This window comes from Nerophis lumbriciformis, linkage group LG03, assembly GCF_033978685.3.
Source record: "Nerophis lumbriciformis linkage group LG03, RoL_Nlum_v2.1, whole genome shotgun sequence".
Classification (NCBI taxonomy): domain Eukaryota; kingdom Metazoa; phylum Chordata; class Actinopteri; order Syngnathiformes; family Syngnathidae; genus Nerophis; species Nerophis lumbriciformis.
Genome location: NC_084550.2, coordinates 12,258,288 through 12,285,852, shown reverse-complemented (window position 1 = coordinate 12,285,852; position 27,565 = coordinate 12,258,288). Strand labels below are relative to the sequence as shown.

The 27,565-nt window shown below is 42.2% G+C and overlaps 1 protein-coding gene across 1 annotated transcript; it reads left to right on the top strand.

The window, feature by feature from the left end:
- Positions 1 to 2,635: 2,635 nt before the first annotated feature.
- On the top strand, positions 2,636 to 23,083 carry LOC133579103 (uncharacterized). Its single transcript, XM_061933636.1, has 2 exons — positions 2,636 to 3,043; positions 20,071 to 23,083. Exons 1-2 carry the CDS (start codon positions 2,917 to 2,919, stop codon positions 21,582 to 21,584), a joined length of 1,641 nt encoding a protein of 546 aa, XP_061789620.1. The 5' UTR covers positions 2,636 to 2,916; the 3' UTR covers positions 21,585 to 23,083.
- The last annotated feature ends 4,482 nt before the right edge of the window (positions 23,084 to 27,565 follow it).

Genomic DNA, 27,565 nt, shown 5'->3' with positions numbered 1-27,565 from the left:
GTGTTGCCAATCAACCTATCCCCAGTTGCATGTCTTTGGAGGTGGGAGGAAGCCGGAGTACCCGGAGGGAACCCACGCAGTCACGGGGAGAACATGCAAACTCCACACAGAAAGATCCCGAGCCCGGGATTGAACCCAAGACTACTCAGGACCAGTGTTGGGTTAGTTACTGAAAAACAGTAACTAGTTATAGTTACTAGTTACTTCATTTCAAAAGTAACTCAGTTACTAACTCAGTTACTTACACCAAAAAGTAATGCGTTACTTTGAAAAGTAACTATTTAGTTACTTCTTTTTTTCTTCTTTTTTTTTTAAAGCTCCAATTAATGCCCTCTTAGCCTTCATGTCAGTACTGTTATTGCACTGGAGAATAATACAATCTGTTGATCAACTTGACATACATTTGTATCACTGAACTCTGCTAAGCAATGTGGTCGACATACAACACACAAAGACAAAGATATGTTACAAAGGCCAATTTGTTTCTGGCCAGAACAAATTGACAAAACTATGTTAAATAGCTGCAACATAACATACATAAGTAACAAACAGCATAATAACAGCATAGATGTAAAGCAAGAAAGGCACACATACACAAAGCCTAACCAGGCATTTTTTCCTCAAGAAATTCTGACACAAAATCATGTCTGAAGCCCAGATCACTCTACACAGTTTTAGTTTAGAGATAAGGAAAGATTGGCCTGGCCCACTAGGATCCCTCTTTATGTTTGTGAACTTTATAGTCTATACATTTAGAGTGATGTGATAATCAAACACTCTAGAAGTCTAGAATGAAAGAGTATATAAGAGAATTGACAGCAACGTTCCCTCTAAGGAGCGCACCTGTGCAATTGCGCACTGCTCAAGTGTCCTCTGCGCACGACAAATCTATGCCACGCACAAAATCAAATAAAAAAATAAGCGCATAACAATTTTCGACACGACACGGACACGACAGAGAAAACCATTTTCGTCATCATTGTTCAAATATAATAATACGTCTGTCGAGACGCTTTGAGGACATGAATTCCATCCATCACTTTACTGAGCAAAACTCTTTATTGTCGGCCATAAACACATCACTGTTATATCAAGAGCAGCCGCTCGCTCTTTCTCACTTGTGCCAACACATGCACATATGGCACTTAGCCAGTGATGCGTTTACAGCCACACAAAAAGTTGGACAACTCCAACACCACACATAAAGTGTAATTCCAGGTGGTTACACTATGATTTACCAATCAAATGTGTGCTTATTCTAGTGTCATTTATTAGGAATCTTAATTTATAAATATTAATCATTAAATGTTGTTAGTATATTAAATACATACTAATAAAAATATATTTTTTACAAACAGGAAGTTGCAGGAATGTACACATGTCTGAAAGGGGTACAAACTATTTCCAAAGCAGGACCTCCACCCAGACAAACAATACAAGTACACAGTTCATGAAAAACAATATTTTTTGTTATTGTCATTGTAAGTGGGCCTAAACACTTATATTAGAAATTGAAATGACTGCTGTCATTTGATTATAATAATAAGAGAATGTTGTCTGTCTATCTGTGGTGGCCCTGCGATGGGTGGGGGCTTGTCCAGGGTGTACACAGCCTTCCGCCCGAATACAGCTGAGATAGGCTCCAGTGACCCCGAAAGGGACAAGCGGTAGGAAATGGATGGATGGATGGAGATTGAACTTGTTATTTAGTCAGGTTTGGGACAGGTGTGCTGCTGGTGTAGCCACAGTGTGCACGTGTGATGTTGCTCACATGGGCTCCACTCAATGCTCAGGGAGTTTTTGCGTTTGCTCACACACATGAAAAATTACAGGGAACATTGATTGACAGAGTGTGTGTACCTTTAGCGCTGAATGATGAGCAGAGGCAGAGTTAATCCTTAAGTGGTGGAGGTGAAGTGTCATTGGAGTCTCTGTCTCTCTTTACTAGCTTCGTCGAAGCATGTTGCTTATGTAGCTTGTTTCAGCAGATTTGAATTGCTGTTTTGGGCAGTAGATGGCATCTTTGATCCAAAGCACAATTTACATTTAACTAAAATGTTCCTTTCTTTGTGCTCGACAAAAGAAAAGTAGTGAAAATATCTCCATGTTAGCAAACTGGACTTCTGGCTCCGCCATGATCAGACACGCCCCCCCTCCCCACACTCACACACACCCACACAGCGCATGTCTCTCTCTCTTCTCCGGCTTGTGACACAAGAAGAATCAGAACGATGACACAGCAGCGCTCCGATAAAACACACTTTATACTACATAAAAAGTAACGTAAAATAACGCAGTAACGCATCATGTAGTAACGGTAACTGAGTTACTGAATATAAAAAATAACGCGTTAGATTACTAGTTACCGCCAAAACTAACGGCGTTACAGTAACGCGTTACTTTGTAACGCGTTAGTCCCAACACTGCTCAGGACCTTCGTATTGTGAGGCAGATGCACTAACCCCTCTGCCACCGTGAAGCCCCGTATTTTTTTTAATAACGTTCGTTTTGTATGTAATCGTTTATTATGACATTGTTATTGAAATACCGATTACACAAAAGAACCATGGTAAGTAACTGTGGCAAAACTAGTTGACGGAAGTGACGTAGAGTACGCGCATGCGTGGACCGATCGCGTGATAAAGCAAGACTGCGTCTGACGCAGAAGGCCTAAACGCGGGCATTATATTTCTGTATTCTTACATATCTGTTGTTTAATAGAGTACACACGGTTAATAATTGTTTGTAGCCGGATACATTAGTCTGAGTGCACTATGACACTTCTCCTGTTTGCAAGCTTCATTTAAGATAGCTTGCTTATTAGCTTGTTAGCTGCTAACAAAGAGACGCGGAAGTTATTTAAACATCGCTAAGTAGAGATCAAATGTGAGTGTAAAGTGTTGTGATTGGGTGAAAATGTGCGATAGAACGATGGCAGAGTATGAGGAGGAACTTTGTCCAACAAAAGAGGCGAACGAGCGACAACATCAACTGCTGGATGTTTATTATAAGAAACATCATCAAGTTGTGTTACACAGACCAGGTTTGTTTACTTTTTATTCTCACATGTTTACTAACTTTATATTTGATTATTAACACTATTCTTAAATATGTTGTGTATGAGAAGTTTGGTTGTCTTGTGAAGATGATGTACATATATACCAGTGACGTGCGGTGAGGTTGATGGCTGGTGAGGCACTGACTTCATCACAGTCAGATTTACAAACATATGAACCCTAAAGAGTATCTTATTCACCATTTGATTGGCAGCAGTTAACGGGTTATGTTTAAAAGCTCATACCAGCATTCTTCCCTGCTTGGCACTCAGCATCAAGGGTTGGAATTGGGGGTTAAATCATCAAAAATGATTGATATTATGGTCTTACCTTTACTTAGAAATTAAGTCCATGCCCGCAACTAAAGCCCTCACTTAAACTTTCCACGTGCAAGATTGAATCTATTTAAAAAAGTGTAACCGAGGGTTTATAAATGTCGCCTATACTGTATGAAACTACAAAATAACAAACACGGAGGCTCCAGTTTACACGAGGACCACTTTATTTAACTTCTTTCAAAAACCTCCGCAACGTGACATCACTTCCGCTCTTAGCGCCTTCAAAATAAGAGCTCAAGGCATATACTGTATAACAGCGCATAACAGGAACTTAACATCACAAAGAGGAAAGCCCATGAAAATAGGTTACAAAAGTTATTTAATAAGAAGCCAAAAAGTGCAAAAACAATAATGTTCGTGTTGGAGGAGTTGTGAATTAGGTACAGCTGCAGTCTGCAGGTGTATCTAATGTTTTGTCCCTGCAGTCATTCACAACTCCTCCAACACCAACATTATTGTTTTTGCACTTTTTGGCTTCTTATGAAATAATTTTTTTAAATAGATTCAATCTTGCACGTGGAAAGTTTAAGTGTGGGCTTTAGTTGATATAACAATTCTACGGCGGGGGTGCAGGAGGCGAGCCTCAGCCAGTGCGTCTTTTGCAGCCGTTTTATGATCGCTCAGCACAAGAAATACTTTACACACATACAGTTGTTGACTAAATACACTGTACATTATATACCTCAGCTAACTAAACTATGGAAATGTATAATATAGTTCATATAGCAATACAGTCTCACTGCACAGCAGGCCAGCAGTTAGCCAAGTCATTGCGCAATCCATGTTGCTGCACTGAGTGACGTGCCTCAACTGGCTGCTGTTCACCGCACCGTCTCTTCTCAGTATTTGAACGACAAATGTGAAAATTCAGCGATTTTGAATAAAAATAATCTAAAACTGGTGAAGTTAAATGGAAAATAACTTTATAGTATAATCACTGGATACATATAACAATTTTTTTATTTTTTTATTTTTACATTTTTTTTCTTTCCATGATGGCAGGTGAGGCCCCGCCTCTAGTGACTGGACGTCACTGATATATACGTATGGTACTTGCAACCGCGTGGTTCTCGTTGTTCTATCGAATTTAATTACCGTAAAAATTAGTTACCTAACACAGTCCATTTGTAGAATAAACTTAAATCGATGCTTGTGCATATTCTGTTAAAAAAAACCATATAATTAATAAACATAAGCAGCAATAAAAGTATACTTTAAAATGCTTCTTCACGTTTAGTAAAAGGCACAGATAACATCCATCCATTTCCTACCGCTTGTCCCTTTTGGGGTCGCGGGGGGTGCTGGAGCCTATCTCAGCTGCATTCTGGCGGAAGGCGGTGTACACCCTGGACAAGTCGCCATCTCCATCACAGGGCCAACACAGATAGACCAATAACATTTAAACTCACATTCACACACTAGGGCCCATTTAGTGTTGCCAATCAACCTATCCCCAGGTGCATGTCTTTGGAGGTGGGAGGAAGCCGGAGTACCAGGAGGGAACCCACGCCGTCACGGGGAGAACATGCAAACTCCACACAGAAAGATCCCGAACCCAGGACCTTCGTATTGTGAGGCACAGATACCAGTGTTTCCATATATATACCTAACAGAACTACACCTAGGATTGGTTATCTCTATAATAAAACCATTCTCGGGCCCCTGCAGTCTACATATAAACTTAAACATCAGTTTTCTCAGGGTGGCGTGGAAGGTGTTTACCCCTAAATCACAAAAAAGCTTGCTGGCACTACTACCCCTGGGCTTTCTGAGCAGGATCCTGAGACAGTCATTATAGGCAACCTGGAGTTTGCGCAAACTCTCTTTCTTGAACCTCACCCAGAGGGGTGCTGTGTACATAGGGGTGCAGTAAGCTCTAAACAAGTACACCTTCGCTTCATCAGAGCAGTAATGACATTTGCTCACCAGCATATTGACTTGGACATACAGCAGTCTGAGCATGTCAGCATTATCCTCCATCTTGTCATTGATGATAAATAAATGATAAATAGATTATACTTGTATAGCGCTTTTCTACCTTCAAGGTACTCAAAGCGCTTTGACATTATTTCCACATTCACCCATTCACACACTGATGGCGGGAGCTGCCATGCAAGGCGCTAACCAGCACCCATCAGGAGCAAGGGTGAAGTGTCTTGCCCAAGGACACAACAGACTTGACTAGGGTGGTAGAAGGTGGAGATTGAACCCCAGTAACCAGCAACCCTCCGATTGCTGGCACGGCCACTCTACGATGATAAGATGTTGATCCTCCTTGGTCCTACATATCATTACCATACTCTTTGTCAAACTTGACTCCATAGTCTAAGCATATGTTAGTTAAGAAGCTGGTGGAACCCTGCACTACTGGGAGATATGATGGCCAAATCATCAGCGTACGTAAAGTGGTTGATTAAGGTGTTCCCCATGATGCGTCCTGTTCTGCATTCTCCCACTGCCTTGACAGGTCATCCATAGACAGGCTGAATAGGCCTGGTGGTAGAAGCCAGCCCTGTCGTACCCCATTGCCAACTGTAAAGGGAGAGGATAAACTACGCCCCCATTTTACCTGCATTGTCTGCCTGTCGTACCAATATGCCAGAATATACCTACAACACCACTATGCTTCAGATTGGTGAAGAGTTTGAGATGGTTGACTCTGTCAAATGCTTTAGATCAGGGGTCACCAACCTTTTTGAAACCAAGAGCTACTTCTTGGGTACTGATTAATGCGAAGGGCTACCAGTTTGATACACACTTAAATAAATTGCCAGAAATAGCCAATTTGCTAAATTTACCTTTAACTCTATGTTATTATTAATGATATTTATCTTTGTGGAAACACTCATCATCTTAATGATTTCTCACAATAAATATATATAGAAACAGATAAATATCAATATGCAACACTTTATTTTTATATTTTCTCTAAGTGCACATTTTTCAAATTGAACGTTTTCAAATGATCACTTCTAAGACAGTCTTGTGAAATCACAATATCCCATTTGAACTAGCTAGCCACTAACATTTTTTAACAAATCATGAATTACGTTATATATGTTTGTACAAATAATAACTCATGTAAAATACAAAAGTCAACTCTCAAATTTTTAAATAAATCATGTCACACTTTGAACTGGACACCAAATCTGTTTATCTGTTTCTTTGTCAGTTAGTGGGAAGCCTGGCATTGCATGCTGTTAACTAGTGTGTTGTACTCTGGTGTGTAACTTGACACTGCAACTCTGAGTGAGTCTTGCAGATGTGCATCAGTGAGGCGTGTTCTGTGTTTGTTCTTGATGAAGTTCATGTCAGAAAAGGCTGATTCACAAAGATAAGTTGAAGCAAACAGGCTTGCAACCTTCATAGCTGCTGCACATACACCACTGTACTTTTCTGTGTCAACACGGCACCAAAAGTTTGGTGCAGCCTGGTGGGATTTGAGGTGGAGGTCATTTTGCAGTGTTACAATTTCAATCTCCACCTGTTCAGCATCCAGACTGAATGTTGCACTTAACTGCTCAGCAATGCATGATATGTCCACGTTCATGAAAGGATTAGAAATGAACAACACACATGGCTCAAGCTGATCCAAGTCACAAAACCTGTTCTCAAACTCGTGCCCAACTCTGTTTATGACCTGAGAGTACTTTTCTGCAACTTTGTCAAAAGCCTCAGATTCTACAGATTTTCTAGATTTGCCAGAATAATTGTTTTGAATTTTAATCATAAGTTTGAAGAAATATTTCACAAATATTGTTCGTCGAAATAACAGAAGTTAAAATGAAGAATTAAATTAAAATGTATTTATTATTCTTTACAATAAAAAAAAAATACCGTATTTTCCGCACTATAAGGCGCACCGGATTATTAGCCGCACCTTCTATGAATTACATATTTCATAATTTTGTCCACCAATAAGCCGCCCAGGACTATAAGCCGCGCCTACGCTGCGCTAAAGTGAATGTCAAAAAAACGCTGCGCTAAAGTGAATGTCAAAAAAACAGTCAGATAGTTCAGTCAAACTTTAATAATATATTGAAAACCAGCGTTCTAACAACTCTGTCCCAAAATGTACGCAAATGTGCAATCACAAACATAGTAAAATTCAAAATGGTGTAGAGCAATAAATAGCAACATAATGTTGCTCGAACGTTAATGTCACAACACACAAAATAAACATAGCGCTCACCTTCTGAAGTTATTCTTCATTCGTAAATCCTTCGAATTCTTCGTCTTCGGTGTCCGAATTGAAAAGTTGCGCAAGCGTGGGATCCAAAAATGGCCGGCTCCGCCTCGTCGAAGTCATCGGATTCAGTGTCGCTGTTGTTGTGCAGCAGTTCTGTGAATCCTGCCTTCCGGAAAGCTCGGACCACAGTTGTGACCGAAACTATCTGCCCAGGCATTTACGATCCACTGGCAGATGTTGGCGTATGTCGACCGGCGCTATCTGCCCGTCTTAGTGAAGGTGTGTTCGCCTTCGGAGCTGTGTGAAAAAAGCCACCCGGCCTCTTCGCGTAAACTTCCCTTAACCACTCGCTCATCTTTTCTTCATCCATCCATCCCTTCGAGTTAGCTTTTATGATGACGCCGGCTGGAAAGGTCTCTTTTGGCAAGGTCTTCCTTTTGAATATCATCATGGGTGGAAGTTAGCATGGCAAGCTAGAACCACAGTGAAGGATGACTTCTCATTCCCTGTGGTGCGAATATTCACCGTACGTGCTCCCGTTCCACAGTGCGGTTCACAGGAATATCAGCTGTGAAATACGGTAGTAATCCGTGTGCGGATGGAGAGATTGCGTCTTTTTATGAACCGGATCACTTAGTAGGAGCCATTTTGTGGTCTTTACAGATGTAAACAGGAAATGAAACGTACGGTGATATCCGCGCGTTTTTTCTTCTTCTTCCGGGGGCGGGTGAAGCGCTTCCTGTTCTATGGGGGCGGGTGCTTTCCTTGGCGGTTGCTTGCGTAGAAGAAGAAGCGCTTCCTGTTCTACCGGGAAAAAAGATGGCGGCTGTTTACCGAAGTTGCGAGACCGAAACTTTATGAAAATGAATCGTAATAAAGCGCACCGGGTTATAAGGCGCACTGTCAGCTTTTGAGAAAAATTGTGGTTTTTAGGTGCGCCTTATAGTGCGGAAAATACGGTACTTGAACATTGATTTAAATTGTCAGGAAAGAAGAGGTAGGAATTTAAAAATCCTAAAATCTTTTTTAAGGTTGTATTTTTTTCTCTAAAATTGTTTTTCTGAAAGTTATAAGAAGCAAAGTAAAAAAAATAAATGAATTTATTTAAACAAGTGAAGACCAAGTCTTTAAAATATTTTCTTGGATTTTCAAATTCTATTTGAGTTTTGTCTCTCTTAGAATTAAAAATGTCAAGCAAAGCGAGACAAGCTTGCTAGTAAATAAATACAATTTAAAAAATAGAGGCAGCTCACTGGTAAGTGCTGCTATTTGAGCTATTTTTAGAACAGGCCAGCGGGCGACTCATCTGGTCCTCACGGGCTACCTGGTGCCCGCGGGCACCGCGTTGGTGACCCCTGCTTTAGATGCATCAATAAACCCTACCAACATTGTATAGCCCTTCACTCTGTATTTTCCTACTGCTTATTTTAAAGCATAAATACACAAGTCAGGGCTGTACTTGCTCTTAAAGCCAAATTGGTTGTCTGCGGTGCAAATAAGATCCCCAACTCTGTATATTATCACACTTTCCAGCACTTTAGATAGCATGCTGGCTTGGGCGATAGGTCGATAATTGTCCATAGTACCTACCTTACCAGCCTCGTCTTTAATGACAGGTACTAAAATAACTGTCAGCATAGCAGCTGGCAGGATGCCATGCATTACCAACCTACCAATATGTACCTACTGCATGTACATAAAACCTTAAAGGCCTACTGAAACCCACTACTACCGACCACGCAGTCTGATAGTTTATATATCAATGATGAAATCTTAACATTGCAACACATGCCAATACGGCTTTCTAAAGTGCAATTTTAAATTTCGCGCGAAATATCCTGCTGAAAACGTCTCGGTATGATGACGTCTGCATGTGACGTCACTCATTGTAGAGGACATTTTGGGACAGCATGGTGGCCAGCTATTAAGTCGTCTGTTTTCATCGCAAAATTCCACAGTATTCTGGACATCTGTGTTGGTGAATCTTTTGCAATTTGTTCAATGAACAATGGAGACAGCAAAGAAGAAAGCTGTAGGTGGGAAGCGGTGTATTGCGGCAGGTGTTGTGCCGGATAACGCACCCCCGCCGTAGAATGCACCCCCTGACTGTTGTGCCGGATAACACAGCCGATGTTTCATTGTTTACATTCCCGAAAGATGACAGTCAAGCTTTACCATTGGCCTGTGGAGAACTGAGACAACAGAGACTCTTACCAGGAGGACTTTGAGTTGGATACGCAGACGCGGTACCGTGAATACGCATGCAGTTGCGGCTTCCAAACATTTGATCGCTTGCCCGTACGTGCGTGCCGCTATGTGCATGTCACGTACGTAACTTTGGGGACTTTGGGGAAATATGTGTGCTGTATGAACTTTATGAACTGTATGAACGGTACTTTGGGCTGTGGGATTGAGTGTGTTGTGCAGGTGTTTGAGTTGTATTGGCGGGTTATATGGACGGGAGGGGGGAGGTGTTTGTTATGCGGGATTCATTTGTGGCATATTAAATATAATCCTGGTTGTGTTGTGGCTAATAGAGTATATATATATGTCTTGTGTTTATTTACTGTTTTAGTCATTCCCAGCTGAATATCAGGTCCCACTCGCCTCTCACAGCATCTTTCCTATCTGAATCGCTCCCACTGCCCTCTAGTCCTTCACTCTCACTTTCCTCATCCACAAATCTTTCATCCTCGCTCAAATTAATGGGGAAATCGTTGCTTTCTCGGTCCGAATCGCTCTCGCTTCTGGTGGCCATAATTATAAACAATGTGCGGATGTGAGGAGCTCCACAACCTGTGACGTCACGCGCATATCGTCTGCTACTTCCGGTACAGGCAAGACTTTTTTATCAGCAACCAAAAGTTGCGAACTTTATCGTCGATGTTCTCTATTAAATCCTTTCAGCAAAAATATGGCAATATCGCGAAATGATCAAGTATGACACATAGAATGGACCTGCTATCCCCGTTTAAATAAGAAAATCACATTTCAGTAGGCCTTTAATGGAGGTGTTTGGATGTTTTTTAAGTTCTTTGTAGGCAGATTATATCGACTCTAATAGCCTCTATTGTAAGCAGACTTTTGATCGCATTTATTTACTATTTAGAATGTATAAAAAAGCAAAAACGTGTGTTCTTGATAGGCAAAATATAAAAAAGTGAGGTTCCTTTTTATGTGAAGTGAAGTATATTTATTTAGCGCTTTTCTCTAGTGACTCAAAGCGCTTTACATAGTGAAACCTAGGGCTGGGTGATATGGTCTTTTATTAATATCTCAATATGTTTAGGCCATGTCACGATACACGATATATATCTCGATATTTTGCCTTAGCCTTGAATGAACACTTGATGCATATAATCACACCATTATGATGATTCCATGTGTCTACATTAAAACATTATTGTTCATACTGTATTAATATATGCTCTTTTTAAACTTTCATGCAGAGAGGGAAAATCACAACTAAGTCAATTTACCAAAACTGTATTTATTAAACAGTTATTAAGCTGTGGCACAAACATTTATGTAATTTCAAAACAAAGTGCAAGATTGTCAGAGACATTTTAAAACAAATTAGTGCACTTTTGTGCATGATGTCACTAAGATGACATTTTTAAACAACACTAAATTAAAGTGCACTTTTTGAACAGAACGCCACTACAATATTTTCAAACAAATAACGTGCACTTCTGTGCATGATGTTACACAAGATATTTCAAAAAGAGGACCCTATTTGTATGGCCACAATGCCTGAACATAAAACAATGGCAACAAAAGGTCAATGAGGTTACTTATGGAAAAGTTCACAGCTTTAGTCTTGGGGGGGGGGGTTACCCACATATGCGGTCCTCTCCAAGGTTTCTCATAGTCATTCACATCGACGTCCCACTGGGGTGAGTTTTTCCTTGCCCTTATGTGGGCTCTGTACCGAGGATGTCGTTGTGGCTTGTGCCGCCCTTTGAGACACTTGTGATTTAGGGCTATATAAATAAACAGTGATTGATTGATGATTGAGTTTCTTCTGTATGAAATATATGGCACAAATAAGAAGTTAAAAAAATATATAGTTGCATTTTGTGCATGCTGTGTTGTGCTTGTGAAAACAACCAGTGAGCAGTACCAGGTTGTTCAGAGGTTTTGTGCCAAAAACACAAGCCTATCAACGGTGTCTGGTTTGAGAGATGCTCAGTGGCATGTAACTATATTCCCACTGGTACTAAACACCCTTTCCGATGGGGAACTGGTGGCAGGCACACACAGATACTTTTTTGCCACATTTTTTAGGTTTGGGAACATTTCCTCATGGTTGTTCCACCACTGCAGGGGATTTGCTTCACTGTCAACATTAACAGTATGCAAGTAGGCAGACAACTCTTTTTCAATACGCTCTCTCTGTGATAGTGTGCTTGAGGATGACGTTGCTGCTGTTTTAAAGAAGCTTCCAAGGGTTTTCTTCCTTAGTGGCTCTGTTAGCTGCAGAGGTGGGTAGTAACGCGCTACATTTACTCCGTTACATCTACTTGAGTAACTTTTGGGATAAATTGTACTTCTAAGAGTAGTTTTAATGCAACATACTTTTACTTTTACTTAAGTATATTTATAGAGAAGGAACGCTACTTTTACTCCGCTACTTTTATCTACATTCAGCTCGCTACTCGCTACTAATTTTTATCGATCTGTTAATGCACGCTTTGTTTGTTTTGGTCTGTCAGACAGACCTTCAAAGTGCCTGCCTTACTGGTGACGTTTCACTTCGTTCCACCAATCAGATGCAGTCACTGGTGACGTTGGACCAATCAAACAGAGCCAGGCGGTCACATGACCTGACTTAAACAAGTTCCATCCATCCATCCATCTTCTTCCGCTTATCCGAGGTCGGGTCGCGGGGGCAGCAGCCTAAGCAGGGAAGCCCAGACTTCCCTCTCCCCAGCCACTTCGTCCAGCTCCTCCCGGGGGATCCCGAGGCGTTCCCAGGCCAGCCGGGAGACATAGTCTTCCCAACGTGTCCTGGGTCTTCCTCGTGGCCTCCTACCGGTCGGACATGCCCTAAACACCTCCTTAGGGAGGCGCTCGGGTGGCATCCTGACCAGATGCCCGAACCACCTCATCTGGCTCCTCTCGATGCGGAGGAGCAGCGGCTTTACTTTGAGCTCCCCACGGATGACAGAGCTTCTCACCCTATCTCTAAGGGAGAGCCCCGCCACCCGGCGGAGGAAACTCATTTCGGCCGCTTGTACCCGTGATCTTGTCCTTTCGGTCATAACCCAAAGCTCATGACCATAGGTGAGGATGGGAACGTAGATCGACCGGTAAATTGAGAGCTTTGCCTTCCGGCTCAGCTCCTTCTTCACCACAACGGATCGATACAGCGTCCGCATTACTGAAGACGCCGCACCGATCCGCCTGTCGATCTCACGATCCACTCTTCCCTCACTCGTGAACAAGACTCCGAGGTACTTGAACTCCTCCACTTGGGGCAAGATCTCCTCCCCAACCCGGAGATGGCACTCCACCCTTTTCCGGGCGAGAACCATGGACTCGGACTTGGAGGTGCTGATTCTCATCCCAGTCGCTTCACACTCAGCTGCGAACCGATCCAGTGAGAGCTGAAGATCCTGGCCAGATGAAGCCATCAGGACCAAATCATCTGCAAAAAGCAGAGACCTAATCCTGCAGCCACCAAACCGGATCCCCTCAACGCCTTGACTGCGCCTAGAAATTCTGTCCATAAAAGTTATGAACAGAATCGGTGACAAAGGGCAGCCTTGGCGGAGTCCAACCCTCACCGGAAACGTGTCCGACTTACTGCCAGCAATGCGAACCAAGCTCTGACACTGATCATACAGGGAGCGGACCGCCACAATCAGACAGTCCGAAACCCCATACTCTCTGAGCACTCCCCACAGGACTTCCCGAGGGACACGGTCGAATGCCTTCTCCAAGTCCACAAAGCACATGTAGACTGGTTGCGCAAACTCCCATGCACCCTCAAGGACCCTGCCGAGAGTATAGAGCTGGTCCACAGTTCCACGACCAGGACGAAAACCACACTGTTCCTCCTGAATCCGAGGTTCGACTATCCGGCGTAGCCTCCTCTCCAGTACACCTGAATAGACCTTACCGGGAAGGCTGAGGAGTGTGATCCCACGATAGTTAGAACACACCCTCCGGTTCCCCTTTTTAAAGACAGGAACCACCACCCCGGTCTGCCAATCCAGAGGTACTGCCCCCGATGTCCACGCGATGCTGCAGAGTCTTGTCAACCAAGACAGCCCTACAGCATCCAGAGCCTTAAGGAACTCCGGGCGGATCTCATCCACCCCCGGGGCCTTGCCACCGAGGAGCTTTTTAACTACCTCAGCAACCTCAGCCCCAGAAATAGGAGAGCCCACCACAGATTCCTCAGGCACTGCTTCCTCATAGGAAGACGTGTTGGTGGGATTGAGGAGGTCTTCGAAGTATTCCCTCCACCGATCCACAACTTCCGCAGTCGAGGTCAGCAGAACACCATCCGCACCATACACGGTGTTGGTAGTGCACTGCTTCCCCTTCCTGAGGCGGTGGATGGTGGTCCAGAATCGCTTCGAAGCCGTCCGGAAGTCGTTTTCCATGGCTTCCCCGAACTCCTCCCATGTCCGAGTTTTTGCCTCCGCGACCGCTGAAGCCGCACACCGCTTGGCCTGTCGGTACCTGTCCGCTGCCTCAGGAGTCCCATGAGCCAAAAGAACCCGATAGGACTCCTTCTTCAGCTTGACGGCATCCCTCACCGCCGGTGTCCACCAACGGGTTCTAGGATTACCGCCACGACAGGCACCAACTACCTTGCGGCCACAGCTCCAATCAGCCGCCTCGACAATAGAGGTGCGGAACATGGTCCACTCGGACTCAATGTCCAGCACCTCCCTCGTGACATGTTCAAAGTTCTTCCGGAGGTGGGAATTGAAACTCTCTCTGACAGGAGACTCTGCCAGACGTTCCCAGCAAACCCTCACAATGCGTTTGGGCCTGCCAGGTCTGTCCGGCATCCTCCCCCACCATCGCAGCCAACTCACCACCAGGTGGTGATCGGTAGAAAGCTCCGCCCCTCTCTTCACCCGAGTGTCCAAAACATGAGGCCGCAAATCCGATGACACAACTACAAAGTCGATCATAGAACTGCGGCCTAGGGTGTCCTGGTGCCAAGTGCACATATGGACACCCTTATGCTTGAACATGGTGTTCGTTATGGACAATCCGTGACGGGCACAAAAGTCCAATAACAAAACACCACTTGGGTTCAGATCCGGGCGGCCATTCTTCCCAATCACGCCTCTCCAGGTTTCACTGTCGTTGCCAATATGAGCGTTGAAGTCCCCCAGTAGAACGAGGGAATCACCCGGGGGAGCACTCTCAAGTACTCCCTCGAGTGAATCCAAAAAGGGTGGGTACTCTGAGCTGCTGTTTGGCGCGTAAGCGCAAACAACAGTCAGGACCCGTCCCCCCACCCGAAGGCGGAGGGAAGCTACCCTCTCGTCCACCGGGTTGAACTCCAACATGCAGGCTCTGAGCCGGGGGGCAACAAGAATTGCCACCCCAGCCCGTCGCCTCTCACTGCTGGCAACGCCAGAGTGGAAGAGAGTCCATCCCCTCTCGAGAGAACTGGTTCCAGAGCCCTTGCTGTGCGTCGAGGTGAGTCCGACTATATCCAACCGGAACTTCTCTACCTCGCGCACTAGCTCAGGCTCCTTCCCCCCCAGCGAGGTGACGTTCCACGTCCCAAGAGCTAGCTTCTGTAGCCGAGGATCGGACCGCCAAGTGCCCTGCCTTCGGCTACCGCCCAGCTCACATTGCACCCGACCTCTATGGCCCCTGCTATGGGTGGTGAGCCCATTGGAGGGGGGACCCACGTTGCCTCTTCGGGCTGTGCCCGGCCGGGCCCCATGGGGACAGGCCCGGCCACCAGGCGCTCGCCATCGTGCCCCAACTCCGGGCCTGGCTCCGGAGGGGGGCCCCGGTGACCCGCGTCCGGGCGAGGGAAATCTGAGTCTCGGTTCTTGCATTTCCATAGAAGTCTTCGAGCTGCTCTTTGTCTGATCCCTCACCTAGGACCTGTTTGTCTTGGGAGACCCTACCAGGGGGCATGGAAGCCCCCGGACAACATAGCTCCTAGGATCATTGGGACACGCAAACTCCTCTACCACGTTAAGGTGGCAGCTCAGAGAGCAACTTAAACAAGTTGAAAAACTTATTGGGGTGTTACCATTTAGTGGTCAATTGTACGGAATATGTACTGTACTGTGCAATCTACTAATAAAAGTTTCAATTAATCAATCAAATGTGTGAAGGAAAAAAGATACTTTTTTTATTTCAACCGTACATCCCGTCAAAAGCCTAAAGACTGACCGCACATGAGGACGTTCCTGTATTCACAATAAAAGTGCCGCTCCGTCGCGCCTGCGCTTTCAACATAAGAGTCTCCGAAAGCCAGCGCAAACAAGCTAGCAAGCTACGGAGTTTGCCGCCAATATATTTCTTGTAAAGTGTATAAAAACGAATATGGAAGCTGGACAAATAAGATGCCAAAAACCCACCACTTTCATGTGGTATTAGACAGAAAGGAGGAACTTTTCTTCTACTCCATTTGAAAACGTGGACGTTATCATCACTACTGTCTGATTACAATCAATGCAAGTCATCAGAATCAGGTAATACACCAACTTATATTCTAGTCTTCATGAAAGAAAGGAATCTATATGTTAAACATGCATGTATATTCATTAAAACACCTTTAACATGTAAACAAAAACAGCAAAATAAATAAATATAAATTATATACTGTATATATCAATGTATGTGTGTATATATATATATATATATATATATATATATATATATATATATATATATATATATATATGTGTGTATATATATATATATATATATATATATATATGTGTATATATATATATATATATATATATATATATGTCTTAATAAGGTTATCCAAAAAATAGTGCTCGATACCGTAGTAGAGCGCAATATATGTATGTGTGGGAAAAAAAATCACAAGACTACTTCATCTCTACAGGCCTCTACAGGGAACCCCCTCATGAAACAGGCCTGTAGAGATGAAGTAGTCTTGTGATTTTTTTTTTTTTTTCCCACACATACATATATATATATATATATATATATACATATATATATATATATATATATATATATATATATATGATATGAGTGTGACTGTGTATGTTAATCATCAGTTACTCAGTACTTGAGTAGTTTTTTCACAACATACTTTTTACTTTTACTCAAGTAAATATTTGGGTGACTACTCCTTACTTTTACTTGAGTAATAAATCTCTAAAGTAACAGTACTCTTACTTGAGTACAATTTCTGGCTACTCTACCCACCTCTGGTTAGCTGTGATGTTGTTGATGCATCTTGAGGTTGGGAAGCAGCCAACTCAGCTGTGCCCTGGTCAGACTCGGACAGTATAGCCTCCATCTCAGCTAAGGCTCTACTCTTGATGTCCTCCACCTTTCATTCTGTCCAGTATGTTGTCTTGAACCTGGGATCCACTAAGCCTGTCATGTCCAGCAGGGCGTTAGTGGAAGGATCGGAAAACTTCCCGCTCAGATAATCCAGGATGGAGGCTTTGATATACTGGGTCAGTGGAGTGTCATCCTCCTGATATTCCAAAATGCTGGACTTGAAGAGATGGAGCTCAGGCTTGACATAGGACACTGTGATGTAACTCTCACCTGATGGAGCATCAGTGAATTCCAGGCTGTGTTTGAGAGCCTTGTGCACTGACTCGAGGACTTGCAGGTCTCCCAGGTGAGAACGAGATGCCGGGTTTTCTTGTCTGCGGCTAAGACTTGAGAAATCGCTTGTTCCTGCTCCAGCACCCACTCAATCATCTTCTCTCGGGATCCCCACCTGGTAGGAGACTCACTGATTAGCTGGTGTGCAAGGAGAGTCAGCTCTTGCTGTGCGGTGGCCAGGTCTTTCCTCCTCTTCCAGCTGAACGAGAAGCTGCTTACTACCTTCTTGCACACAACAACTGCACGTTCAATGCGGGTGTCCTTCATGCTTCTCTCTGAGAATGAAAAACAAACATTTATAATGTTACAGTAATTGAACCGCCTTGTTGTGTCGACCACTAAATATAGAAACCAGGCGGTGAAAACTGAAATATTGAGTTGAAAACAAAAAAATGAAACTGGTCTCTCGCCGTGGGGCCGCCGTCCCACATCCAGTGGACATCCCCGGTTACACTTACAAACATTGCTTGACAGAGGTGGGACCAAGTCATTGTTTTGCAAGTCACAAGTAAGTCTCAAGTCTTTGCCCTCAAGTCCGAGTCAAGTCCCGAGTCAAGACAGGCAAGCCCCGAGTCAAGTCCAAAGTCAAGACTGGAAAGTCTCAAGTCAAGTCCTAAGTCCTGCATTTTGAGTTTCGAGTCCTTTCAAGTCCTTTTAACCACAGACTAATATATTAACACAGATTGTGTATGCTTTTCAAACACTGTATTTATTTATTAAAACAAGTGCATTTTAAATTGCAGGAAAGAAAATTGTGTTGACATTGCACTTTATAATAGCACTATTAACCAGTCATTTTAAACATTAACTCATTCCTTTACAGAACAAACACATTGAAAAATAAAGTTCAAATGTACTTATTTGTACAAAAGTGTTAACATTGAAAAAACATGACATATACGTGAACATAACAAAAAAGTTGTACTTTTTATATGTCAGGGCCCTATGATGCATTGCATTTGCAAAAGACCAAATTAGCCAAGAGTCTGTCAGTCATTTGTGCACGATGGGGGCATAGTATGATGCCACTATGGCTGAAAACTCGCTCCACTGGAGCACTGGAGGCAGGCACTGCCAAGACTCTCATGGCCACTCGGAACAGTGAAGGAAGAGTCTTCATGTTCAATGCCCAGAACAAAAGGGGGAGAGAGTTGTTTTGGGTTGGTGCACTACTTGTAAGTGTATCTTGTGTTTTTTATGTTGATTTAATAAAAAAAATTAAAAAAAATAAAATATTTCTTGTGCGGCCCGATACCAATCGATCCACGGACCAGTACCGGGCCGCGGCCCGGTGGTTGGGGACCACTGAGGTAAACAACCAACAGTATGTCAGAAAGCTAGCTAAAACGGTAAACATATCCATAATATAGTATACATTTTAACTGACCTTTATTTTACTATTTTTGTCTTTTTTTAGGTGGCTAAAATACGCGGTGCTGCTGACCGCCGTCTAACGTTACGTGTGATATATTGACTAACGTAACCCTGCTTAAAAAAAATCACTGAACAAAAAGTATGAATAAGTTAGTGAACTGCAACAGATTCCCGTGTTTGCAATAACGTTATAACGTTAGCAGTGAGTTTACAGCCTCACTGATTTAACTGCACAGCAAATAAAAGTCACGTTACTTAGCCAATAAACGTTATCTTACATTCAAAACTTACCGTTCTTTGTGCAACTTCAAATGCCGGACGAAGTTGGAAGTTGTTGCCTCTCCATCAGTCATTTTGGAACCGCATGTGTTGCATACTGCAAACCGTTTTGTGTTGACCACCTCGTAATTTTTATACCCAAACAAAATTATTTTAGGTATCATTTTTTGTTCACTGGTGTGTGGTTTGGACATGTCTTCTTCGTTGGTTGTCCTGCAATTTGATTGGATGAATGCTGTGTGATGAAAACAAAGTAGATCTAATTTGATTGGCTGTTGTACTGAGAGCACACCAGCTGACACACGCAACGCTGATAGACAAGTACACAATGAAAAATACGGAGCGCTCCCGAATAACTTTTTCATCTTTGGGTTTTGGGGAAAGTAGCAAGTCATGTCAAGTCATGTCAATTCAAAAGGCTCAAGTCCAAGTGAAGTCACAAGTCATTGATGTTAAAGTCTAAGTCGAGTTGCAAGTCTTTTTACATTTTGTCAAGTCGAGTCTAAAGTCATCAAATTCATGACTCGAGTCTGACTCGAGTCCAAGTCATGTGACTCGAGTCCACACCTCTGTTGCTTGATGAGATAAATGAAACCACGAAGCAAAAGGAAATACACTTTCAACCCACAGCACTCGCAGTGAGCAAATTCCACCACAAGATGGCGTCATAGCAGAGACAACAATACAGAATACAGATTTACATTGTAGACAACCTGATCTTTTCTCCAAGTTTATACAGCAGTAACTGACATTAAAGTCACAGGGGGCGCTGGAGCCTATTCCAGCTGCACTTAAGTGGAAGGGAATTTATCGCAATATAGATTTTAGGCCTTATTGCCCATCCCTCGTAAAAGTGGTCTTCTTTTCCTGTGAATAATGTTGTAAAGAGCAGTGTGTTTGTTTTCAGGCCAATTTATATAATAACTTGTTATTTTAAGTACATGTAAACTTACTGAATGCCTCATGTGACTGAGCAAATCTGGACATTTCTTAAGCATGTTTATAATTTTGTGTCCTGCAGACGTCTGTGAAGAACAACTTCTGCCTGAAAAACAGGAGTGTAGCTTCAGGATGGTGAAGGAGGATCCATCAAAGAGGAAGACCAGGTGCCACGGACCCTCTGGCGTATCCTTTTCCTCTTTGACACAGACCCTTCCCTGTAAAAAGGAAGAGAAAGACTCACTGACCCCCCACATTAAAGATGAAGAGGAGGAACACCGCATCAGTCGGGAGGGAGATCATCATGAAGGACTGGTGGAGTTCCCAGTGACTGGTGTCCCTGTAAAGAGTGAAGATGATGAGGTCAAAGGTGAAAGTGAGGAGAAGAGAGAGGCGGAGCCTCCAAGCAGCAGCGCAACACAACACATGACAACAGAAACTGATGGAGACCACTGTGGAGGATCACAAGCAGACAAGCTCTTAGCTCCACTATCAGATAGTGACGACACAACGTCACACTCTCCTGACACTGATGATGAAGACTCTAAAGATGATAAGACATGTCACACTGACAACACTCACTTGAAATGTTCTCACTGTGACAAAACATTTAAAAACCATAGTCTTCTGAAAACACACATGAGAACACACACTGGTGAAAAACATTTTGCTTGTTCAATCTGTGGCTTATCTTTTACAAGGAGGGAAAATATGAAAGAGCACACAAGAACACATAAAGGAGAAAAAACGTTTTCGTGTTCTGTGTGTGATACAAGGTATGCACGAAGTCAAGGTTTGAAAGAACACCTGAAAAGACACACAGGGGAAAACCTTTTTAAGTGTTCTGTGTGTAATTCAAGTTTTGTCCAAGGTGAACATTTGAAAAGACACATGAGAACACACACAGGAGAAAAACCCTTTACCTGTTCACTCTGTAGTAAAGGTTTTGCGCAAAGTCAAAATTTGAAAGTACACATGAGAACACACACGGGTGAAAAACCTTTTTCCTGTTCAACCTGTGGCTCATCTTTTGCAAGGAATGAATATTTGAAAGTGCACATGAGAACACACACTGGTGAAAAACCTTTTTCCTGTCCAGTCTGTGGTAAAGGTTTTACAAAAAAAAATGTGTTAAACGAACACATGCCAACACACACTGGAAAAAAACCTTTCACCTGTTCAATATGTGGTAAAAGTTTTACACACAGTCAGAGTTTGAAAAAACACACAATTTTACACACCGGTGAAAAACATTTTATCTGTTCAATCTGTAGTAAAGGTTTTGCGCAAAGTAACAATTTGAAAGTACACATGAGAACACACACTGGTGAAAAACCTTTTACCTGTTTAGTCTGTGGTAAAGGTTTTACAGAAAGTCAAAATTTAAAAAAACACACGAGAACACACACTGGCGAAAAATCACATTCCTGTTCAATCTGCAACAGAGGCTTTTGTGAACGATCAACCCTTAGAACACACATGAGAACACACCCAGGAGAGAAAGTGTTGAGTTGCAGTGTGTGTGGTGAAAGATTCTCTTATAAGTACCAGTGTAAGAAACACAAGTGTGCTGGTGAGAACAGCAGCAGCAAATGAAACGTCAGGATTTGAAATAAACTGTCAAAACTTTAATTTTAACTTTCTAACAACATCAGCACATAAAACATTTGTGACATTGTTGTTTGTGTAACAATCTTTTAATATGCTTACACATTTATAGATTAGTTATTTTGTATTAGTGTTTTTTTAACCCGAGTACGTGCAAAGCCATTTATCAACAACACCCAGAAACGCTGCTGGCTTTGCAGGGCCCAAGCTCTTCTCAGATGGACTGATGCAAAGTGGAAAAGTGTTCTGTGGTCTGACGAGTCCACATTCAAATTGTTTTTGGAAACTGTGGACGTTGTGTCCTCCGGACCAAAGAGGAAAAGAACCATCCGGATTGTTATAGGCGCAAGGTTCAAAAGCCAGCATCTGTGATAGTATGGGGGTGTATTAGTGCCCAAGGCATGGGTAACTTACACATCTGTGAAGGCACCATTAATGCTGAAAGGTACATACAGGTTTTGGAGCAACATATGGTGCCATCCAAGCAACGTCATTTTCATGTACGCCCCTGCTTATTTCAGCAAGACAATGCCGAGCCACATTCTGCACGTGTTAAAACAGCGTGGCTTCGTAGTAAAAGAGTGCAGGTGCCAGACTAGCCTGCCTGTAATCGAGACCTGTCTCCCATTAAAAATGTGTGGCACATTATGAAACCTAAAATACCACAACAAAGACCCCAGACTGTTGAACAACTTAAGCTGTACATCAAGCAAGAATGGGAAATAATTCCACCTGAAAAGCTTAAAAAATTGGTCTCCTCAGTTCCCAAACATTTACTGAGTGTTGTTAAAAGGAAAGGCCATGTAACACAGTGGTAAAAATGCCCCTGTTTTGCAATGTGTTGCTGACATTAAATTATAAGTTCGTGATTATTTGCAAAAAAGTTAATAAGTTTCCCAGTTCGAACATTAACTATCTTGTCTTTGCAGTCTATTCAATTGAATATAAATTGAAAAGGATTTGCAAATCATTGTATTCACTTTTTATTTACCATTTACACAACGTGCCAACTTCACTAGTTTTGGGTTTTTTAGATTCTTAATACAATTTTAGACGTAATCATAATAGTGTTGTGTATAGGTGTTTGAAATATTGAAGTGTGACATATATTTATTTCTAATTGTTAATAATCCCATAGATTAGCACCTTTATATGATATACATATGTACTGGTTCACACCTGAAGAATCTTCTGGACCGCTTCAGAAAGCATATTATTATTTACTTTATACATCATTTGAACAGTTGTCTTTTATACAATTCCAAAATATGTGACTCTATGAATCATTTATTGGGTTTCTAAAATCAATTGTGTTAATCATCTTTATTACTCTCTTTTGTAATATGATTATTGTGTTGTAATTGTTTTATATGTATGTCCCCAGACATGAGAGAAAATGGCTGAACTATTTGTGGAAGGATGGTTTTATTTTTACAAATTTACATTTGTTGATTAAAATAAAAAAATCCCCATTATTGTGTTTTAAACATTTTTTTACGTTTTTTTTTTCTTTTTTAACATCCCCAAAACAATATACAATATCAATCAAAGTTTGGAGTGTCAGGCAAAAGCCAATATTGTACATCATCCCACAGAGATTTACTTTGCATACATTCATAAAATAAACCGTTTATTTTGTTTCCCTATCACAGAATGAACAAGTGTTGTCTTCAATTGCAAAACAACATCCTAAAAAATATTTTAAGTGGTCAATTCCGTCTTTTTTTTCTTAAATGAACTCGTTTGCCTTTGGGACAAACGATACAAAAAAGGGATTTTTAGAAATGTTGGCCAACTGAAAAGTATGAAAATGAAAAATATGAGCATGTACAATACTCAATACTTGGTTGGAGCTCCTTTTGCCTCAATTACTGCGTTAATGCGGCGTGGCATGGAGTCGATGAGTTTCTGGCACTGCTCAGGTGTTATGAGAGCCCAGGTTGCTCTGATAGTGGCCTTCAACTCTTCTCCGTTTTTGGGTCTGGCATTCTGCATCTTCCTTTTCACAATACCCCACAGATTTTCTATGGGGCTAAGGTCAGGGTAGTTGGCGGGCCAATTTAGAACAGAAATACCATGGTCCGTAAACCAGGCACGGGTAGATTTTGCGCTGTGTGCAGGCGCCAAGTCCTGTTGGAACTTGAAATCTCCATCTCCATAGAGCAGGTCAGCAGCAGGAAGCATGAAGTGCTCTAAAACTTGCTGGTAGACGGCTGCGTTGACCCTGGATCTCAGGAAACAGAGTGGACCGACACCAGCAGATGACATGGCACCCCAAACCATCACTGATGGTAGAAACTTTACACTAGACTTCAGGCAACGTGGATCCTGTGCCTCTCCTGTCTTCCTCCAGACTCTGGGACCTCGATTTCCAAAGGAAATGCAAAATTTGCTTTCGTCAGAAAACATGACTTTGGACCACTCAGCAGCAGTCCAGCTGGTGTCGGTCCACTCTGTTTCCTGAGATCCAGGGTCAACGCAGCCGTCTACCAGCAAGTTTTAGAGCACTTCATGCTTCCTGCTGCTGACCTGCTCTATGGAGATGGAGATTTCAAGTTCCAACAGGACTTGGCGCCTGCACACAGCGCAAAATCTACCCGTGCCTGGTTTACGGACCATGGTATTTCTGTTCTAAATTGGCCCGCCAACTCCCCTGACCTTAGCCCCATAGAAAATCTGTGGGGTATTGTGAAAAGGAAGATGCAGAATGCCAGACCCAAAAACGCAGAAGAGTTGAAGGCCACTATCAGAGCAACCTGGGCTCTCATAACACCTGAGCAGTGCCAGAAACTCATCGACTCCATGCCACGCCGCATTAACGCAGTAATTGAGGCAAAAGGAGCTCCAACCAAGTATTGAGTATTGTACATGCTCATATTTTTCATTTTCATACTTTTCAGTTGGCCAACATTTCTAAAAATCCCTTTTTTGTATTAGCCTTAAGTAATATTCTAATTTTGTGACACACGGAATTTTGGATTTTCATTTGTTGCCACTTCAAATCATCAAAATTAAATGAAATAAACATTTGAATGCATCAGTCTGTGTGCAATGAATAAATATAATGTACAACTTACACCTTTTGAATGCAATTACTGAAATAAATCAAGTTTTTCAAAATATTCTAATTTACTGGCTTTTACCTGTATAAGATATTGCCTGCTGTCACTGTTACTATGCTTTTCTTTTCTGTAATATTTATTTTACTATGCTTTTCTTTTCTGTAATATTTATTTGAATAACAATGTGATATAAAAGACTGTCTAGTTTAAAAAAAAATCATTCAAAGTATATGAAACAAACCTTTAATGATGGGGTTCAGTGGCGCCCCCGTGCGACATTCATTGCAATGACAAGAGTGAAAGTGGTAGAAATTGTAGCGATACTACTGCCTGATTTTTTTAATCTACCCTTCCACGTGTTTTTATTGTTGTTCCCTTTTACTCCTAGATCATCTATTTTTATACAAAACATTAATAAAACATTCAAATATCACAGAACGTGATATCGCAGGAGCTCGGTCATAAAACAAATTGCAAGTCCAGGAAGTGACGTAGTCTTCGCGCTTGCGTGGATTGATCGTGTGAATTTATATCCAATTTTTAAAGTGTGAAACATTTGCTCTCATACACAAAAGTCTCTTTCTTAAGTGAAATCTCAATTTTCACATTGTGTTAATGATTTTAATTTATTAATTCAATCTTGGAAGATTGTACAAAATAGAAAAAACACTTACATTATTATATTTATTGGAACATATTAAGTGGTTTTAAAGGCCTACTGAAAGCCACTACTACCGACCACGCAGTCTGATAGTTTATATATCAATGATGAAATCTTAACATTGCAACACACGGGTTAGCTTACTAAAGTGCAATTTTAAATTTTGCGCGAAATATCCTGCTGAAAACGTCTCGGTATGATGATGCCTGCGCGTGACGTCACGGATTGTAGAGGACATTTTGGGACAGCATGGTAGTCAGCTATTAAGTCGTCTGTTTTCATCGCAAAATTCCACAGTATTCTGGACATCTGTGTTGGTGAATCTTTTGCAATTTGTTCAATGAACAATGGAGACAGCAAAGAAGAAAGCTGTAGGTGGAAGCGGTGTATTGCGGCAGGTGTTGTGCCGTATAACGCACCCCCGCCGTAGAATGCACCCCTTGACTGTTGTGCCGGATAACACAGCCGGTGTTTCATTGTTTACATTCCCGGAAGATGACAGTCAAGCTTTACCATTGGCCTGTGGAGAACTGGGACAACAGAGATTCTTACCAGGAGGACTTTGAGATGGATGCGCAGACGCGGTACCGTGAGTACGCATGCAGCTGCGGCTTCCAAACATTTGATCGCTTGCCCGTACGTGCGTGCCGCTATGTGCATGTCACGTACGTAACTTTGAGGACTTTGGGGAAATATATGTGCTGTATGAATTTTGGGGAGGTGAACGGTACTTTGGGCTGTGGGATTGAGTGTGTTGTGCAGGTGTTTGAGTTGTACTGGCGGGTTATATGGACGGGAGGGGGGAGGTGTTTGTTATGCGGGATTAATTTGTGGCATGTTAAATATAAGCCTGGTTGTGTTGTAGCTAATAGAGTATATATATATGTCTTGTGTTTATTTACTGTTTTAGTCATTCCCAGCTGAATATCAGGTCCCACCCGCCTCACTTTCCTCATCCACGAATCTTTCATCCTCGCTCAAATCAATGGGGAAATCGTCGCTTTCTCGGTCCGAATCGCTCTCGCTGCTGGTGGCCATGATTGTAAACAATGTGCAGATGTGAGGAGCTCCACAACCAGTGACGTCACGCTACTCGTCTGCGACTTCCGGTACAGGCAAGGCTTTTTTATCAGCGACCAAAAGTTGCAAACTTTATCGTCGATGTTCTCTACTAAATCCTTTCAGCAAAAATATGGCAATATCGCGAAATGATCAAGTATGACACATAGAATGGACCTGCTATCCCCATTTAAATAAGAAAATTGCATGTCAGTAGGCCTTTAAATAAGCACATTTAAGCACAAGTTTATCATTTATTTATATATATTTTATTTTAATCTTATTCGGATGGTCTCCCATATTTACTTGTACTTTCTTTAATGGGTTTTGTTTGTAGGAGGATTGGATTTAATTAGGTTGGTGGTTATTGTTTTGAGACTGCTGTGGCCCAATTGTTTCAGACGTCTTCCAGAGTTTTTGCGGGTTATTTTTATTTTCCGCTATTTTTTTTCGTTTAATTAACTGGATTTGGCCTTCCTGATCATATTATTTACTTCGTTTCTTAGCTTTTTGTATTCTATAAGGAGCGGTTCAGTCCTGTTTTTAGTGAACTTAGCGTGTTTATCATTTCTAAGTTTCATGGCTTCTATTATGTCCGCATTGATCCAGGGGTCTGTTCTGGATTTTACCCTGGAAGCTTTCATGGGTGCTAGCTGGTCAGATACATGCAGGAAGTTGGATTTGAAGCATGCCTATGCTTTTTCAACCGATGAGCAATTTAGTACATTTGACCAGTCCAGTCTCTCCAGGGCTGCTGTTAGAGCTTCGCTGGTGTACTTTTTCATCCATCTGAATCTTATTGTGTTGTGACAATCTGATACAGCTTTCTGAATTTTACGTGTGCAGAAAAATGATGAAGTGATCACTTATTCCGCACCCGATTACACCGCTTCTGGAGATCTTGGTCCGGTCTGATGTCAAAATCAAACCAATGACAGTTTGAAAAGCAGGGCACACCCGTGTGAATTGAGTGATCAGCTGATTCAGGCTATGTAGCTTACAGTAATTACTGAAGGATTTGTACGAACCCCGTTTCCATATGAGTTGGGAAATGGTGTTAGATGTAAATATAAACGAAATACAATGATTTGCAAATCATTTTCAACCCATATTCAGTTGAATATGCTACAGACACAACATATTTGATGTTCAAACTCATAAACCTTTTTTTTTTTTTGCAAATAATC

What these genes read in the sequence shown, in the direction of transcription:
- LOC133579103 (XM_061933636.1), top strand. Translation starts at nt 2,917, where the DNA reads ATGTGCGATAGAACGATGGCAGAGTATGAGGAGGAACTTTGTCCAACA. An exon ending in AGTTGTGTTACACAGACCAG is followed by an intron (nt 3,044 to 20,070) that starts GTTTGTTTACTT and finishes TGTGTCCTGCAG; the next exon opens with ACGTCTGTGAAGAACAACTT.